Here is a 17,633-nt window from a genome sequence, read left to right on the forward strand (position 1 = left end):
TTTTGCTGTTGCAAATCTGATTTAATAAATTCCATGGGTGGAATTAGCGCGGATTTCCCAACCTGTGACGTCATATGTATCCGCTGGCCTGGCATCCAATGGGAGGAGCGGAAAACAAAACACTGCTTGTAGCTGTCGCTGGCTAAGGTAGGGGCGCCATCTTGAAGCCTGAGTGCTGTTGAAAGCCGACACAAAACGGTCAAACGCCTCTATACGAGCGCGGGCGTTTGCTTTTTCTTGCCTTCGAGGGCTATCTGGAACCGCGTTCGGCATGGCTCGGACTTGTTACAGCGCACATTAGTGACGTGCCAGTGACAACTTGGCCGCAGTGTGAGTTAGCTTCTCGCTTTTGGGTGGGAGGGAGGAACGGGGGATTTGGGTCCATTTTTTCCCCCCGAAGTAGTTTGTTTATGTTATTCCACACGGACATGTCATCTTCAAACCAAGGTAAAGTGCCACAAAAAGTCACCTAGATATTCTAGCGACATGGACGCGCATTGCTGTTTGTTGTTTACTAAGCGTTTTGTACCCAATAGTCGAGTGGGACACTTTGCAAAAGCGGTGCCTAAGCTAGCCTCGTAGCTAAGCTAATGCTGATAGCAGAAGGCGAGTTGCACAAGTCAGAAAGCCTACTTGCACAATTTCCCTATTCATTTTTATCATGCCCTCAAAATAACAAATGCAAATGTGCTTGCCAAAGTATGCTTTTGATATCTGTCCTTGTATATTGTCATCATAGAAACCCACACAGCTTTAATCGAGGCAACCGGGGGTTTCTTCCCCAGAATTGCTCAAACATAAGTTGTGCCGTTGATAGCTTGTCGATTGAAGCTTATGTTTGATTTGATTTGTTTCTCAATAGCGGACAGTGTAGATTAACAAGCATTTTTAATAACTACCTCAAATGTAAATGCACTACTATGCCTTGTGTTCATAGAGTGTGTTCTTGATTATCAAAATTTTATTTAGATAAAGACCATACAGTGATGTCATTTTTAGGAACGGCAGCAGTTTGTTCATGTGACCCGTAATTTTTGAAGTGAGCCCAGTGGGCTGCTCATTTGAGCAGAGCACAAAAGATGAGAATTGTGTCCCGATATTTATCAACTTGACTGTATGTCTGTGTGCACTTGTATGTGAATAATGCAACACTGTTCTCATTAATTTTTAGCAATAAATTACTGTGTGCCCATAAACTATCTTTACAATTTATAGAAAGGAGTCAGTTTTTCTCCTTGTCTGGTTAAGCAGAAGCGAGGCCCAGTTGAGATTGACCTGTCGTCTGTTCCTAGATTTAGCTGAGGCAGATCTGGGCATGGGGGCCAGCGGGGCCCAAGCGAGCGGCGGGGCCGTCATACCAAAAAGCAGCAAGAGACGAGCAGCGTAAGACTGTACTCAGCATTACCCTGTGCATTCCGTTTTGATACTTGTAATTAGCAAATTGTGTTTCCTGCTTGGATTGCAGGCCCGATTTTGATGACGACGAAGGAAACAAGTTGTTCAGGTATTGGAGTCTTATCATTTCCTGCATTGCGTCACCTTGGCGACAGCTGCCGTCTGACGGCTGTCTGCGCCATCTCTGTGTTATCAGGTGCGACGATGACACGGGTGGCTCCAACGACAAAGAGCGCTTCGCGAGGTAGGCCCGTTGGACAATGGGCACTTGTTTTCTTCTTGTTGTCAGCACGAGCCGTCCTCGCTCTTCGTTCTCTTCCTTTTGTCTTTCCCCTTTTGATTGATGGTGTTAGTCCCACGTCTGTCGTTGACCCCATGTTGGAGGTTCCTCTGGAATGTGGGTTTTTTTTGGGATGGGAGGTTTGGTAGGTTGGAAGGCAGGCCACTCCTGCCGCTCACCAGCTTGTCCCTCTTGAATGTGCCGATGACTTAAGTCGCGTCCTCGTCGGCCATCTTGGCGGGACTCACATCTGTCAACGTTGTGCATCTTTACCAACAGCTGGCGGCCACTCGCTTCTTTGTTAGTGCTCACTAACAAGCACACTTGCTTTCACCCTGCTAATCCCCTCCCTTTTGTCTTTCTTTCCCTCCTCAGGCTCTTTCTTTCTGTCTTTGCCCGCACTTGCTCTCTGTTCTCACACATACATATGGCCTTGAAAGAGCACTCCCGCTTTTTCATTGTCCTTTTCTTTTTCTTTTTGGGCAAATCACAATTTATTTCTTCATCCCATTGCCACCTCTTCCTCACAGCTGCGCCGCCGTCACATTGCGACATTAACGCTAAACTCTTCCCCTCGTTGCCCGTCCGGCTCCGCCTCCCGTCCGCCTCAGGGAGAACCACAGCGAGATCGAGCGGCGGCGGCGGAATAAGATGACGGCCTATATCACGGAGCTGTCGGACATGGTGCCTACCTGCAGCGCGCTGGCGCGCAAGCCCGACAAGCTCACCATCCTGCGCATGGCCGTGTCACACATGAAGTCGCTGAGAGGCAGTGGCAACACCAACCCGGACGGCTCCTACAAGCCCTCCTTTCTCACCGACCAGGTGAGGAGAGGACTCCTTTGGCAAGGCGATTGTGCGCCACGCGAGCTTTTAATAGCTAAAAATTGGGAAGGTTGCTTTGAACCGATCACCCGCCGGAGACCTTTCAGGGGTTTATGTAAGTTTCGGACCAGCCGTGCTTGACTTGTCTTCTAACGTATACCTCAATGCCCTTTGAGCGCAGGAGCTGAAGCATCTCATCCTGGAGGCGGCTGACGGCTTTCTGTTCGTGGTGTCGTGCGAGAGCGGTCGCATCGTTTACGTGTCGGACTCGTTGACGCCCGTCCTCAACCAGTCACAATCCGACTGGCTGGGCTCATCGCTCTATGACCAGCTGCATCCCGATGACACGGAGAAGCTGAGGGAGCAGCTGTCCACGGTGGAGAACAACAACACGGGTAGCCCGAGCGAGACAGCGATTTTCTCCTTGAAGCCGTCGACGGCGCTCACCCCCTTGGGTTTCTCTCCTTCAAAGGAAGGATGTTGGACTTGAAAACAGGAACGGTGAAGAAGGAGAGCCAGCAGTCCTCGGCCAGGATGACGATGGGAGCCCGCCGCTCGTTCATATGCCGAATGAGGTGCGAGCGAGAGCTGCCCCCGAATGCGGCTGGCATCTCTTCACATTGCTATCCCCGAATGCGGCCGGCATCTCTTTACTTTGCTTCGCATTGCAGGTGTGGCTCGTGTCCGGTGGAACCAGTGTCTATGAACAGACTCAACTTCCTTAGGAATAGAAACAGGTGATCCTAAGCGCCACTGTGGCACCGTGCCAACTTGAAGCGGTCCCGTATGTGTGCGTCGCAGTTAATCCTTTTCCCGCTGCTTCAAATTAGGAACGGTTTGGGTGTTGCAAAGGAGGGAGAGCCGCAGTATGTGGTGGTCCACTGTACAGGATACATCAAATCCTGGCCGCCCGCAGGTAAAACGTTGTGGCCGCTAACCTGACGTGTGGGATCCACTTTGGACGAAGCCTCGCAATGCTTCCTTGATGCTTTGTACATTCAACGCCGTTGCTTTTTGTTTTCCTTGTAGGTGTCTCCTTATCAGACAACCAAGCGGACAACGCTCAGGGGAGTCGCTACTGTCTCGTTGCCATCGGCAGACTGCAGGTTTGAATCGCCGCTTTCGATCCAATTCATAATCTACTCTGCTCGATTGTGTGTGATGGCGATGGACACGTGTAGCCAGCGCAAGATACGACCTGATGGCCACACTCCAGACTTGCTGACATTTGTGCACTTTGACTAGTTTTTGTATTTGTTTTTGCAATGCGACGGCTGCCCCAGGTGACTTGCTGTCCAGGTGACTCGGATGTCAACAGCATCAGCGTTCCGGTGGAGTTCATCTCGCGCCATAACTGCCAGGGCATTTTCACCTTTGTCGACCACCGATGCGTGGCGGCCGTCAGCTACCAGCCACAGGTGCCCAACACTTTTTTTTTTGGATGAGCAGCTAGTGTGAGCTCATATGTTGTGTTCCTTTTTGGTTTGTTTTTTAATATAGTTAATTTTATAGCGGTCGTGTCTTTTAGGAGCTGTTGGGAAAGAATATTCTTGAACTTGCCCATCCCGAGGACCAGGGCTTGCTCCGGGACAGCTTTCAACAGGTATAGAATAAAAATTGAAACAGCTGTGCAGTTCGAGTGGCGCCGGTCCTCTACCACGTAAAAACAGGCTTGTTTTTGGCATGGGCAAGAATCCAAACTCTACGCAGGAAGGCCCAAGCACAATATTTCGACTTTTTCCTGTGCTTGTCTAGTTGTGGCCTGACTGCCGAGGTTGAGTTTTCCTAATGCGCATGAGTAACTAGCCTCTGCCCTTCACCATGATTTGTTAAAGGTCACGTGTGTGAAACTGGACCCAGCGATGTAGTGGGGCGTGCATGAATGTTTGCAGCAGGCGACGGGGCAGACACACTTTGTCTCAGTAACATGTGTTGTGTTGCATGTGCGCGTTTGCTTACACTGTAAGGAATGAAAAGACAACTGTGGCGTCTCTGAATCATACTAATTTTAACGTGGATTTAGTTCTACTTGATTAGCCAAGTCATCGAACGTTGCTGGCATGCTCAACCCTCACACAATATAAAAAAAAGTAAATCTTTTACAATTTGGTGGTGCCCATTGATCTTGGAAATGTTCTTCTAATCTGAGCAAATGTATTTGTTTGAAGGACACCAGCCTGATGAGTAAGATGACTCGCAATGGCTGCTTGAGTCCAAAATGGCGGATTTGTGAAAATGATTGCTTCTTGTTGGGACTTAAAGAAATTCTTCTTGTTTTTATATTGTGTCGCGTACTTGTATGTCTATCGTGTTACGTGTCTCGTCACCGTGGGATAGAGAAAAACGTAATTTCGGTCTCTTTGTGTGTTGTGACATGTGGAGAGATTGACAATAAAGCTGACTTTGACTTTGACTTTACTGTGTCCCCGCAGGTGATGAAGCTGAAGGGTCAAGTCCTTTCAGTGATGTTCCGCTTCCGCGCCAAATCGAAAGAATGGATTTGGATGAGAACCAGCTCCTTCACCTTCCAGAACCCGTTTTCAGAAGAGATTGAATACGTCATCTGCACAAATGTCAACGTCAAGTGAGTTTTTCAAGTTTCTTCTTTCTCGCCGGCGATATGAACACTATGAAACTAACATCGCCCTTGTAAGGTCGATGCTTATCTGAGACCCTGGTCGAGCACTTTCTTGTCCACTGATCGCTGTCTCCCTGTATCCCACCTCTGGGGGGGCCCAATAGAAACGCTACTCAGAACCCTCTCACACCCGTCCGCTCCCCAGGGGGTTTGCTGCCGCCCTCCCTGTGTCAGAGCGGCTCAAACAGCCCCCCTGTGGTTGTTAGCCCCGGGCAGGTAGCTACCAGGTGAGAGCAGGCCAGACCATCTTCACGCTGGACGACGGGCTCCTCCTTCTTCCTGACAGCATTCCTGGTGTTAGAGATAATGCATGGCAATATGTTCTCGATGGATGCATTGTAGTCTACTTCTAACTAGGGCTGGGCCATTGTAGAAAAAGTCACGATCACTGCTATTATTATTATTATCATTATTATTATAACTACTTTGTCACAAATTAGGGCAAATATGAGTGTTCATATTTGATCTGTCTGTAGGTCTTCCTACACACTTCCGGCACATCAAGCAGTTTTCATTGATTGTAATGTCGTCATGATCGCGAGAAGCCAAAATGGAAATTGCCTAGCCCTACTTCTAACCAAGTTTTTCCAGGTGTCATGCATGGGAGCAGCATATGCTACACTAGAACGTAGTTAATACTCTGCCTTCCCTCTTTTTGGTGTTGCCATGGTGACCGGTGGTGGTTTTTTATGTGTGTGTGTTCGTCACTCACTAGGTGCAGGTGTGGTGGCTTTTTAACAAGGCAGCTTTGACATCACTCATCTCGTGCTTTTGCAGGCAATTGCAGCAGCAACAGCAGCAGGCCGAGCTGGAAGGGGGCGGGGCCAGTGACGGCCTGTATGAGGCGGGACCGATAACGCTCTCGCAGGTATGGCCAAGGACGCTCGCATGAATGTTCACCCGTTCGATGCAAATCAGTGTAGTGCTTTCATAGCTCATCTCTGATCTGTTCCTCCTCAGGTGGAGGTGCAGCCGGCGACTTCGGCTGGGCCGGACCACGGCAAGAGCCTGGAGAAGCCCGACCTGTATCCGTCGTCCCTTTTCCAAGGCCCCGGTCAAAGCAAGGGCGTGGCCGCCCCTCCAACGCCCTCAGCCCAAATCTACCCCCCTGTCAACAACTTCAATGCCAGCGATGCATACAGGTTGGATGTCGATGACTTGTGATCAAACAAACACATTTCCACAACCTGCAGTTGAGTAAATAAGTAGCCTAGACACTATTTTTGACATGGTAGTTTTAAATTGAAGCACTTAGACTCTAAGTCTTAGAGCCATTTGTCCATCATAAAAGTGGTGCTTTTTTTATTTGTATTTTTTTTAAAGCAAACAAAATATATCGAAGTATCAATTGCAAAGGGCCAACACCCTGCTGGACTCTAACTACTCTTGCTCTAGCATTTATTTGTGATGGAGCTGATCAAAGCCAGCAAGAGTGGAAAATGCCAGTGTCATTGGCAAGACATAACCCTCAAGGAAGCTTGAGAGGCTTGACCGCATTGCCTTTCAAGTAGTTGCAGAAGCGGCCTGACCAAAACTCACGGGCTCCTCTCTCAATTGTTGCCCGTGCTCTCCGGCCCGCTGTAAATGTTGCCGCGCTGTCTCGCGCTTGGATTGGAGGCACATTCATCTTCCCCTAACCCCCCGCTTGCATACCGTGCAGGCCAGTCAGCATGGCGCCGCAGATGCCGCAACCGGCCCACTCGGCGGGGCAGATGCTAGCCCAGCTGTCCCGGCAGAATGGAGCCCCGCAGCCCGTCACCCCTTCCAACATCGCCAGCCCCCTCCACAGAGGACCGGCAGGAGGCTGGCACGGTCCCGGAGCAGTCGCCGGAACCCTATTCACGAATCAGGTACAGTAAAACACCTCCCCGTATTTGCGTATTTTGCCGCCATTTGCTGAAATGTTCGTGCCGGCATTCCATGTCCGTTTGAGATGTCCTGTTGGGTTGGCGGTCCTTGAACGCACCTCCTTGTCGCTTCTCACCTGACTTAGTCTTGAATAGCAATTAATCACCCAATCCTATTGCTTGCTAATGACTTGCCACCCTCCTTTTCAGCAGGTGGCTCCCCAAGCAGCTAAGACCATGTCCCCGCCGTTTGCTTCCATGGGTGGGTTTGGAGGCGGCTCTTCTGCTTCTTTTGGTCAGATGCCCACTGGTGCAGCTCCCAGTCAAACCAGCGGCCCAAACTACCCACAAATCAACGCACGTGCCAGCGTCAACACAAACGGTTATGGTAGGCAGACTTCACATATATGTCTCTCTTCGACTTTGACGTAGTGGAAAAGTTGACGCGTAGCCGATTATCGCTGTCCAGATGCTTCTCAGTCGCAGTTCCCCTCCCGGGCAGCGGAGGCGGTGTGGCCCCAGTGGCAGGGCCAGCAGCAGCACTCACAGAGCAATGCCGAGCAGCAGCCTCACGCGCAAGCCAACCAGCAAGACATGTTTACTGTGAGTCACCCAAGCACGCACACATGCGCCACTCGGCTGAAAGAAAAAACGTAATGTATTTTTCGTTCGTTCATTCTTTCTTTTCTATCTAGGACGTGTTGTCCATGCTGGACCAGCCCAGCAACTTCAATAGCGATGACTTTGATATTCCCATATACCCCACATTTCACGAGTGACTGCAGGTGGCAGACGTACAGCCCCCAACGTCCCTTTGTTTTGGTCTAAAGCCCGCACACACGGGCTCTCTTCCCCTCTTTGTTAATTTTTAGTCTCCTGCTCTCGAGAACAGCCCTTAGCTTTTGGCCCGGCTTCCATCGCAGTGCTCAACAAGGAGCCGTGGACAGTCTGCAGGTAGGCAGTTAAATCAAGGGATGGCAGCCTTTTCTCAACAGAATATTTCTTAGTCAACATAGGCTGCAGATAGGAAGTTGAATCAAGGGATGGCAGCCTTTTTCGCCGCTGAACACGTCTTAGTCAACAAAGACACAAAGTGAATCAACTCACCCGCGCTCACACATAATGGCCTTTCGCTCTTTTACGGTCCTGATTCTTCTCAGGAATTTCAACTTTGGACATATAAGCTTCATAGAGCTAATCTTTTTTTTTATTTTAATTAACTCTCAGGAAACGGCAGTGATGTGTTGCTTTTTTTAACTATTATGATTGCACGCGCACACACAAGCCCACGTCTGTGATTTTAAATCCAGGACGGTGGCGCTGCTTCTACATCACTTTGATTCATACTCTGTACTGTTTTCCACATGGCTTCGCCTACGCATTCTTTCTCTGGGCAGAGTAGGAGTCCTTTTTTTTAATTATTATTGCTTTTAATATATTGTACAGTGGACTAAAGTCAACCGTCATCTGTTCAAAAATAGAAAATGAAAACCTGCACATACTTCACAGACAATCGAGAGAAAACAACAATTTTGTGGAATGAGTAACACAAAAGGGAAAGGCAACAAATAAGTCCGCAATGTCAGTGAACTTGGCTTTGCCAACGCGATACTACTTGAGTTCCCGTCCCCAAAAACTCTTCAAAGCATAAACAAAACTATGTTCCATGCAATAACAAACAATTTGTATCCAAATAACCAAAACACTTTTGGCTGGCTTGTTCATGCGAGATAAAATTATGATAGCCTAAGAGCGACTCGTGTTCCTCGTGTTAACGTTTTGTTGTATTCCGACGGAAGCCCCCAACATTGGCTGAAATGAGGTCACGCAGCATCGGGATGAGATGTGAGCCATATTGTGACCAAACGTTTGCACTCGTAAATTTGAGCTTCCATTGTACACGCCAAAAGGTGTTTGGATTTTTTCCCCCCCCCGAGACTGGTAGTTTTGAGTATATGACAACTCGAGCGTATTCTATGTATCAAATGCGCGAGTGAGTGAGCGAGCGAGCGAGTGAGCGATCGGTGTGAAGAGTCTGTTTCAAACATGCTCGTTAATCTCTTCCATCGCCCTGCAATACTCTGTACTACGTATGGGCACTTTGTAATCCTTTTGTTAAAAAAATAAAAAAGTTGTAAAAGACATCACATAGCAATAAGTTAAAAAAACACAAAAAAAAAACCCGCCAACATGAATTTTGTCTTTTTAAAGCCATTCTTTACTTGTGTCCTGACTGGAATGGAGATGTGGAATCATTGAGTCATTTGTGATTTGGCCGACTTGCCATAGTTTGCTTGATTGGTCTTAATGGTATTATCTGTCATGGTTTAATCGGGGTACTGAGGATACAAATGGGGAAAAAACAGAGGTAAAAAATATATTATTAATTGTTTTTGTGTTTGAGACAAATAATTGAAACTGGACTGAAGGTTTTGCCACCACAATCGTTTTGTAGTTTGATTACAATGTTGTGAGGTGATAAATATTTAAAGGTCAATTTAAGTGTTGGAATTTGGCCATTTTTTCAAAGAAGACAACACTCCATTGTTTGTGCGTAAACCCCGTACGACTCGCAGTGAGTAAAGCCTTTTTTAAGGAGCTTCTTTTTGTTTGGTCTTTTTGGTTGCTCTCTGTGCAGAGGTTTTCCAATGATGTGAACTTTTAGCACTCATAGCGACACAAATATATAAATATTCTGTAAATGTCTAAGAAATGTTCAACACGTGAACAAAATGTTTGTTTTTGTATTAAATTGATATATTGATGAGAGATCAGAGAATATTTTTTCTCCAAAAGTGAAAAAAAAAAGGCGGTGTTTATTTTGCCTTGAATTGCAAGTAATAACCACTGACTCTGTGGTTGGACATTCTAAAGCACAGGTGTCAAAGTCAAGGCCCGGGGGCCCAGATACGGCCCACCACATCATTTTAGGTGGCCTGCAAAGACAAATTGTGCATCAAATTCATATGTGAATTCCAACATTTCAAATTGTTTTCACTTTAAAAAAATAGAGATATTGTTAGCAATTTTTATTGCCATTCATTTGTTTTAAAATTTATTTTTAAATATTTGATTTGACTTCAATATTTCATTTTTAAATCTTTGAATGTCTTGAAAACTAGTTATTCATCAGTTTGTTGTGTAGCCTGTATACACAATATGAGACGTTCATACATTTATTTGGATTGACAATTTTAATGGCCCTTTGAAGCAAACTATGACTATGATGCGGCCCACGACAAAAACAAGTTTGACACCCCTGTAACAGTGGACGTTTGTGTGTTTGCCGGAGAGTCTGAGGGGCGGCGCAGGCAACACCGCCCACTCGGATGATGCCGGAGCCGAAACGTGCGCTATTTTATTTGGGTGCTAGCTTTAGCCAGCAAGCAGCCTGTCTTGACGTGCGGGTAGGCAACGATGGACACCGGCGACGGGTAAGTGTTGCCTTCCAGTTCTGCTTTAGCACAACTAGGCTATTTCTGACAACTTTGGGACAGCTAGAGCGAGGGTGAACACGTTTGTCGCGGTGCCCTCAACACTGCAGTCGTTTTTCGCGCTAAGGCTAGGCTAACGTGCTAGCCCTTTGGCTTTGAATGGAAACACTCTGGGCTCTTCGTTTGCCTTGCAATGAGCATCCGTCGACATTCAAGGAGTCTAAGCACATGGCGCACCACAGCGACCTTTGTTTATTGTGTAGAGAAAAAAAAACCGCCTCATCAGGACCCGCATCATGTCATATTTCAAGTGATCATATTTCTCCAATTGCAAGTATGGCACCACTACGCTTCCGTACATAAAGTATTGCATCGATGTTAAAAAAACTGCAAAAAAAATCTTGTTGCCCTGATATTTAAACAAAAAGCAACCACCGACACGTTATCTATCAACGTTCAAACTATGCAAGTGAATAAAGAATAAAGTCAAAGTCCCAATGATCGTCACACGCACATCTGGGTGTGGTGAAATTTGTCCTCTGCATTTAACCCATCCCCATGTGACTTTGATCCATCCCCTGGAGGAGAAGGGAGCAGTGAGCAGCAGCGGTGCTGCGCTCGGGAATCATTTGGGGATCTAACCCCCCAATTCTATGTAATATCTGCAAGAACCGGAAACTTGTGACATTACTGTAAATTAGATTTTCTCAAAATGTTTTTTTTTTTTGTAACAGTTGAAATCCAGACTGCTTGGGCCCTAATTTTTGAAATTAGTTCTTGTTTAATTTAATTGGTGATGAATAGCATAGCATCACTATTTAAATCCTTTCTAATGGTCCAGATGTCCTCTTTCAGAATGCAGGTGGAGGGCTGGGACCCGAGTTTGGAGGAAGAGCTAGGCGTCTCTCTGGACGAGCTGAAGAAGTGGATTGACGACATGGTGGAGAAGAGCGAGCTGGTGCAGAAGAAACGGACTCAGCTCAGCGAGCTGACGCAGTGGGTGGAGCAAAAGGAGCAAGAGGAGGCGGCCACGGAGAAGCTCATCAACGAGGCCAAGAAGTGACCCCGCGCGACGGCGGCTCATTGCGCGTGCTTGAGGCGTGCGTGTTAAATGATGATGAATTTTCTCTGTCCTCAGGTCGCTGGTGGAATGCGAGAAGCTGGTGAGGAAAACGTACCAGAAGAACGGCCTGGTGTATAAGAGCAGCTCGGAAGACGAAGACGGTGGCGGCGGCCCGCCGAGCGGTGAGGTCATTGAGATAGACGACGACGATGATGACGACGATGATGTCATTGCCGTCGGCTGCTGTGAGTGTCAAATTTCGTTTTACCCAGTATCGCTCCTCACCTTGTTTGTCCTCATCAGCCTTCATCTCGGACCGGTTTCATTCATGCATTGTTTCTCTTCTTTGCACACCAGTGGTCCCACCACAGAATCCTGTCATCACTGTCCAAGAGCCAATGGTGAGCGCCTTGGAAACCTTGACAATTTTGGACCAAGCTGTGAGCCAGAATGTTGTTTAACTTGGTCTGGGCCGGCAACCGGTTGACGATGCAAAGTCGGCACGGACAGGCTCTTGAAATGTGTGTGCGTGCGTGAGGTGCTCATGGGCTCAATGTGGCGTAACAATGTTGCTGTTGGATTCAGGATACCTCCAGCACACTCAGGAAAACTGCCGAACAGGTCAACAAGTTGGTGCAAATTGTCGCCAGGCCCTCGCAAGGGGCACCCTTGCAAAGATCGGCAGCACAGCCAGGTGCCCACTCTCGCTCGCTTGCTCTTTTATTTAATTGAGCAGGTTTTCCACCACTAAGCCCCGTCCGGACCTCCCGCAGGGACTTACTCCACTCCGCCAGCCGTGATTGTGTCTCAGATAATGGCTCAGCCCGTGGGCCATGTCAGCCCCAGCCCCAAGAAGAAGGAAGATGAGCTGCAAGTGGGCATGAACATTCTGGGCAAGAAACGCATGAAGACCTGGCACAGGGGCACCCTGGTTGCCATCAACCCCATCGGTCAGTCACTCAGCGTGTGTGTGTGTGTGAAAGTTTCCGCTGACGAGGTTTCGAGTGCGCACCTTGCTCACCGCCTTGCCTTGCCGTGCGTATGTCCAGGCACCCATACGTTCAAATACAAAGTGAAGTTCGATAAAGGCAAGAGTCTGCTTTCCGGAAACCACGTGGCCTTTGACTACAATCCCACCCTGGAGAGTTTGTTTGTGGGCGCCCGCGTGGTGGCCAAGTACAAGGACAGCCACCAAATGTGGCTATACGCCGGCATCGTGGCAGAGATGCCCACCACCAAGAACCAGATGAGGTGCGTGCCGGACTGCTTCAAACCACGAGGGAAGGGAAGCACTCGGCTGACGTAACGTCACATTTTCTGGCAGGTTCTTGATCTTCTTCGACGATGGCTACGCTTCCTATGTTAACCTGCCGGACCTCTTCCCCGTCTGCAGACCATGTAAGGATCCTCTTTTCTCTTGATATGCTCGTAGTTGGCGCCACAGCTTGACAACGGTTCCCTTTTGACTCGAGTCCGGGTTGCCAAAGGTGCTGTTAAGAAGGCTTCTGGTTGGTCCCGTACGGGATTAGGGTTCCTTCCCACAAGCTCTCGCGGACTTGCTGTGTTCGTACCGTTTCGTGTCCTTCGTCGTCATCGGCTGTCTGCTCCGATAGCCAATCGGGTTTGATTTATTTGACAGTGAAGCGCACGTGGGAGGACATTGAGGACGCATCGTGCCGAGACTTCATTGAGGAGTACATCACGGCGTATCCCAGCAGGCCCATGGTGCTGCTCAAAGTCGGCCAGATCATCAAAACCGAGTGGGAGGGAACCTGGTGGAAGAGTAAAGTCGAGGAAGTGGACGGCAGCTTGGTCAAGATCCTTTTTCTGGTACAAAGAAACCTTGCTCGAGTCGAGCCACTCTGGAAAAACACCGGGGTTAGCGATAGTCTGCACACACCTGAGTGTGCACAGTTGCCACTGTTCAAAGTGCCATTTCCTGTGCGTCAGGATGATAAGAGGAGTGAGTGGATCTACCGAGGCTCCACCAGGTTGGAGCCCATGTTCAACTTGAAGATGACCACCGCCAACACGCAGGAGAAGAAGCTGGCCGGCCAGCTGAGGACACGACCCAATATGGGTAAGACCCGCCTGCTCCTTACACCGCATCGGGTTTTGTGTGTATACTGCAATTGTGTTATTGGGACCAAAAAAGTCAATCCCTAGGTTGTTGGCAAAATGAACGGTTTGTGTTGATTCCAAGGTGCATTGCGAAGTAAAGGCCCCGTCGTCCAGTACACCAGCGATGGTCACGTTGGAGCCACGCCCATCAAGCCGGCGCCGGCCCCACCCCAGGGCACGCCGCCAACTCCAATCCAACAGTCGTCGGCCACTCCATCCGGTGGCCACCTCACCCAGTCACCACGCAGCGAGTACGTTGATGTCCATTAGGAACGATGCTGCACAGGAGAAGAAGCCAAGGCGTCCCACTGACACTTTATTCCGGAATCATTGTAACAATGTTTTCTTTTTCTCTCTGTGCTTCGCAGTGGTAACAAATATCAGATGGCCAAGAAGAGCACATCTCCGTTTGTTCCAGGCGTAGGCGGCACCCATGCCTCCAAAGTCATGCAGTCGCTCGCCAGCAGCCCCAGCAACGCGCCAAAGTGGGTAGCCCTGCCCCCCAGCAGCTTTGGAGTAGTTAGCTGAGAAGGTTTCTTTTTTTCTGTCCGACAGAATCATCAGTCCCGTGACCAGCGCCACCCAGGTTCAGTTGCTCCCCAAGCCGGTGAGCGCCCCCGCCACTCCACTGGTAACGGCCCACCCGGCGGCCACCATCCCACACCAGCCGTCCTACCGGGCGCCTGCCGAGCGCATCTTCTACATGGAGCACATATGTCAGCCGGCCTGCTTGAACCGTGTCCGGCCAGCCAGGCGAGACATGCACCGAGGCAAGAACCCTCTCCTCATACCGCTGCTCTACGACTTCAGGCGCATGACGGGCCGGCGCAAAGTCAATCGCAAGGTGAGCGGGAGCGGACGTGACGAGCAAAGCCCCCTTGCTCAAACTGGTACCAAACATGTCGGGCTTCTCCATGCCACAGATGACCTTCCATGTGATCTACAAGGCCCCATGCGGCCTCTGCCTCCGCAACATGGCCGAGATCCAGCGCTACCTCTTCCAGACCACCTGCGACTTCATCTTCTTGGAGATGTTCTGTCTGGACCCCTACGTGCTGGTGGACCGCAACTTCCAGCCGCTCAGGCCCTTCTATTACATCCCGGACATCACCAGCGGAAACGAGGACATTCCGCTCTCCTGCGTCAACGAGATCGATTCCACGCCGCCCCCAAAAGTTGCCTACAGTAAGGACCCAATGAATGTGCTCAACAGCCCTTTTGATTCTGTCATGAAAACGGAGAGATGATTTTCTCCCTCTTTTCGAGGCAAAGAGCGCATTCCTGAAGACGGCGTGTTCATCAACACGAGTCTGGACTTCCTGGTTGGCTGCGACTGCACCGATGGCTGTCAGGACAAGTGAGTCAAGTTGTGCTCACCATCCCTCCATTGGAAAAAAACCCCAAAATAAATCGGTCCTTTCAACCATTGAGTTTGGTTTGTTTCCAGGTCCAAATGTTCCTGCCACCAGCTGACGCTGCAGGCGACCGGTTGCACGCCTGGTGCACAGATCAACCCAAATGCTGGATTTCTGTACAAGCGTCTGGAGGAGTGCCTCCCCACAGGGTCAGAAACGCACACTTGAGCGGGCACAGAGGTCGTGGCTGGCCCTATTTCTTATCGGCTGTCGTTTTCCCGCCGCTGCTCAGTATCTACGAGTGCAACAAGCGCTGCAAGTGCTGCTCTCAAATGTGCACCAACCGGCTGGTGCAGCACGGCCTGCAGGTGCGCCTTCAGCTTTTCAAGACCCAAAACAAAGGCTGGGGTATCCGCTGCTTGGACGACGTGGCCAAGGGCTCCTTCGTCTGCATCTACGCCGGTATGTCGCGCCTCCAACCGCAAAAATGTACGCCTCCATGCCAATGCCGCTGCTCGCCCTCTTCAGGTAAAATCCTGACGGACGACTTTGCCGACAAAGAAGGCTTGGAGATGGGCGATGAGTATTTTGCCAACCTGGACCACATAGAGAGCGTGGAAAACTTCAAAGAGGGCTACGAGAGCGAGGCCCACTGCTCCGACAGCGAGGGCAGTGGCGTGGACGTGTCCCGGTTGAAAATCCAACCGTCTGCCTTGGTGTCCTCCAACACCTTCGGACGCCAGGCCAAGAAGGGTGCGTTGGCAGCCGGGACGCATCGCCAACTCGCGACGCTCCTTCCTTCTTCCACCCACCTGTTCGTTCTTTGTCACCCCCCAGCTGTGGACAGCTCCGGGTCATCCGAAGAAAGCAACGAGGAGGAAGATAAAGAATCCAAGAGCGACGAAAGCGACACTTCGGACGACACGTTTGTCAAGGACACCTACTTCAGCAGCAGTTCTGTGTGGAGGAGCTACACCACGCGTGGACAAGCCAAAGGCCACAAGGAAGGTGAGCTTGCCGATTCTGAGCTCATTCAGCCAAACTAGCCGGCTATCGCTCACTCATTGCTCATTCGTTGGGCGAACGGTTCCCTCCCACCTTAGGGAGTCAAGATGGCAAAGATGGAAACGCGGCGACTGCCACAGGTGACGACAAGTCGCTGCCCGTACCCGAGGAGACAGGAAAAAGCAAAGTGGCTTCCTGGCTCACCAGTCAGGGACTGAAAAAGGTGAGTCAACGCAAAAGCAAATCATTTGAATGACGACGACGATGGTGATGATGGTTTGGAACCGTTGGATACCTTCTTCATGAAATTGGGAGACAGGCAGAAGTGGCCATGGTGTTTTGCGGTTGTTTTTCTTGAATCAAATGCTTGCCCTTTGGAATCTTCATCTTTTTCTCTTTCCTTGACAGGAGCCCGTTGACGTTAAGAGGTGGGTCATCCTCTCACCACTTGGAATCAAACACCAATACGCCATCCTCACCTGCGTTTTCCCTCCCCCCCCCCCCCCACTCGCAGTCAAGTGAAGGCCGACGCGGCCACAAAGCAGGACGTTACCACACTCTCAGACAGCGACGACGTCCAGACCATCAGCTCAGGATCCGACGACAACAAGGACAAAGACAAAGTAGCCCCGGGTGAGAAGGGAGAAAGGAGGCGCATCCATCCAGACGTGCTCCTAACTCGAGCTTCTCTTTGTCTTGACTCAGGCGTGGTCAAGAAGCAGGTGGCTGTGAAATCCACTCGTGGCATCGCGCTCAAGACCAGACACGGCATGATGGTGAAGACGGGCGCGCCCGGAGGCGGAGCCTCTCAGGGCGGGCCAGGAGCCAAGTCGGGCCAACAGGGCCTGACGGGCGGCGGTGGCGGTGACAGCGGCCCCAGAAACACGCGACTGTTCTTCGACGGCGAAGAGTCGTGTTACATCATCGACGCCAAGCTGGAGGGAAACCTCGGCCGCTATCTCAACGTGAGTGAGCTGGGCAGATTGTTTTGCCCCGTTATGATCACTGTCACATCTCTGTCCTCTCTTTGCGCCACAGCACAGCTGCAGTCCCAACCTGTTCGTCCAGAACGTCTTTGTGGACACGCACGACTTGAGGTTCCCCTGGGTGGCTTTCTTTGCCAGCAAGTGAGTTTCAAGGCCTGCAAACAATACGGCATTAGTCGAGTATTTGTTTGGTGGTGGTGTTTGGTTTGGGTTTTGGTTTTCAATCATGCCCCCGTGTCCTGGCGCAGGCGTATCCGGGCAGGCACGGAGCTGACGTGGGATTACAACTACGAGGTGGGCAGCGTGGAGGGCAAAGTACTGCTGTGCTGCTGCGGCTCCACCGAGTGTCGAGGAAGACTCTTGTGATCGCCTCGCTCGCGCCTTTCCACCAAAAAAAAAGATGCAATGTGTTGCAATTTCATCAATTCCCTTTTTTATATGCATTCATTTCATTTCATCCAAAGGTTGATTTGTATCTGAATAAAAAGTTGTTGTTTTTTAAAGAACCACAGCTTCAGATTTTATTTTAAGGAATATTTCATCCAGCCTTGTTAGGAGCGTGTATGCGTCCGTATCTGTTTTAATCTCGAATGTTCCGTGTAATGTGCGACCCCCCCCCCCCCTCCACATCTATAAGCAACTCTTCCTCCCTTGACAACAGGTAGGATGGACCAATCAGGGCGT

At 49.9% G+C, this 17,633-nt stretch overlaps 2 protein-coding genes across 5 annotated transcripts; both read left to right on the forward strand.

Annotated features, from left to right (window-relative positions):
- The first annotated feature begins 115 nt into the window (after positions 1-115).
- arnt (aryl hydrocarbon receptor nuclear translocator) lies at positions 116-9,754 on the forward strand. Of its 4 annotated transcripts, none has more exons than XM_061288013.1 (20): positions 116-447; positions 1,293-1,383; positions 1,466-1,504; positions 1,592-1,639; positions 2,287-2,500; positions 2,682-2,895; positions 2,973-3,075; positions 3,172-3,237; positions 3,331-3,416; positions 3,530-3,606; positions 3,784-3,918; positions 4,029-4,103; positions 4,933-5,084; positions 5,243-5,365; positions 5,916-6,006; positions 6,099-6,280; positions 6,799-6,988; positions 7,196-7,373; positions 7,455-7,588; positions 7,681-9,754. In XM_061288013.1, exons 1-20 carry the CDS (start codon positions 411-413, stop codon positions 7,762-7,764), a joined length of 2,319 nt encoding a protein of 772 aa, XP_061143997.1. In that variant the 5' UTR covers positions 116-410; the 3' UTR covers positions 7,765-9,754. The 4 variants fall into 4 exon arrangements, with proteins under 4 accessions (XP_061143997.1, XP_061143998.1, XP_061143999.1 ...); XM_061288014.1 differs by having other exon boundaries at positions 117-447; positions 7,199-7,373; XM_061288015.1 differs by lacking the exon at positions 5,243-5,365 and having other exon boundaries at positions 117-447.
- A 517-nt stretch (positions 9,755-10,271) lies between these two features.
- On the forward strand, positions 10,272-17,455 carry setdb1b (SET domain bifurcated histone lysine methyltransferase 1b). The gene is made up of 25 exons (XM_061288012.1): positions 10,272-10,419; positions 11,275-11,478; positions 11,558-11,727; positions 11,840-11,883; positions 12,068-12,176; positions 12,256-12,432; positions 12,532-12,733; positions 12,807-12,880; positions 13,122-13,312; positions 13,433-13,562; positions 13,686-13,854; positions 13,972-14,088; positions 14,159-14,447; positions 14,527-14,788; positions 14,870-14,960; positions 15,051-15,167; positions 15,251-15,420; positions 15,487-15,711; positions 15,796-15,966; positions 16,062-16,186; positions 16,372-16,391; positions 16,478-16,596; positions 16,669-16,928; positions 17,002-17,090; positions 17,198-17,455. Exons 1-25 carry the CDS (start codon positions 10,403-10,405, stop codon positions 17,313-17,315), a joined length of 3,660 nt encoding a protein of 1,219 aa, XP_061143996.1. The 5' UTR covers positions 10,272-10,402; the 3' UTR covers positions 17,316-17,455.
- Positions 17,456-17,633: the final 178 nt, after the last annotated feature.

The sequence above is a fragment of the Syngnathus typhle genome, linkage group LG10 (assembly GCF_033458585.1).
Source record: "Syngnathus typhle isolate RoL2023-S1 ecotype Sweden linkage group LG10, RoL_Styp_1.0, whole genome shotgun sequence".
NCBI classification, from domain to species: Eukaryota; Metazoa; Chordata; class Actinopteri; order Syngnathiformes; family Syngnathidae; genus Syngnathus; species Syngnathus typhle.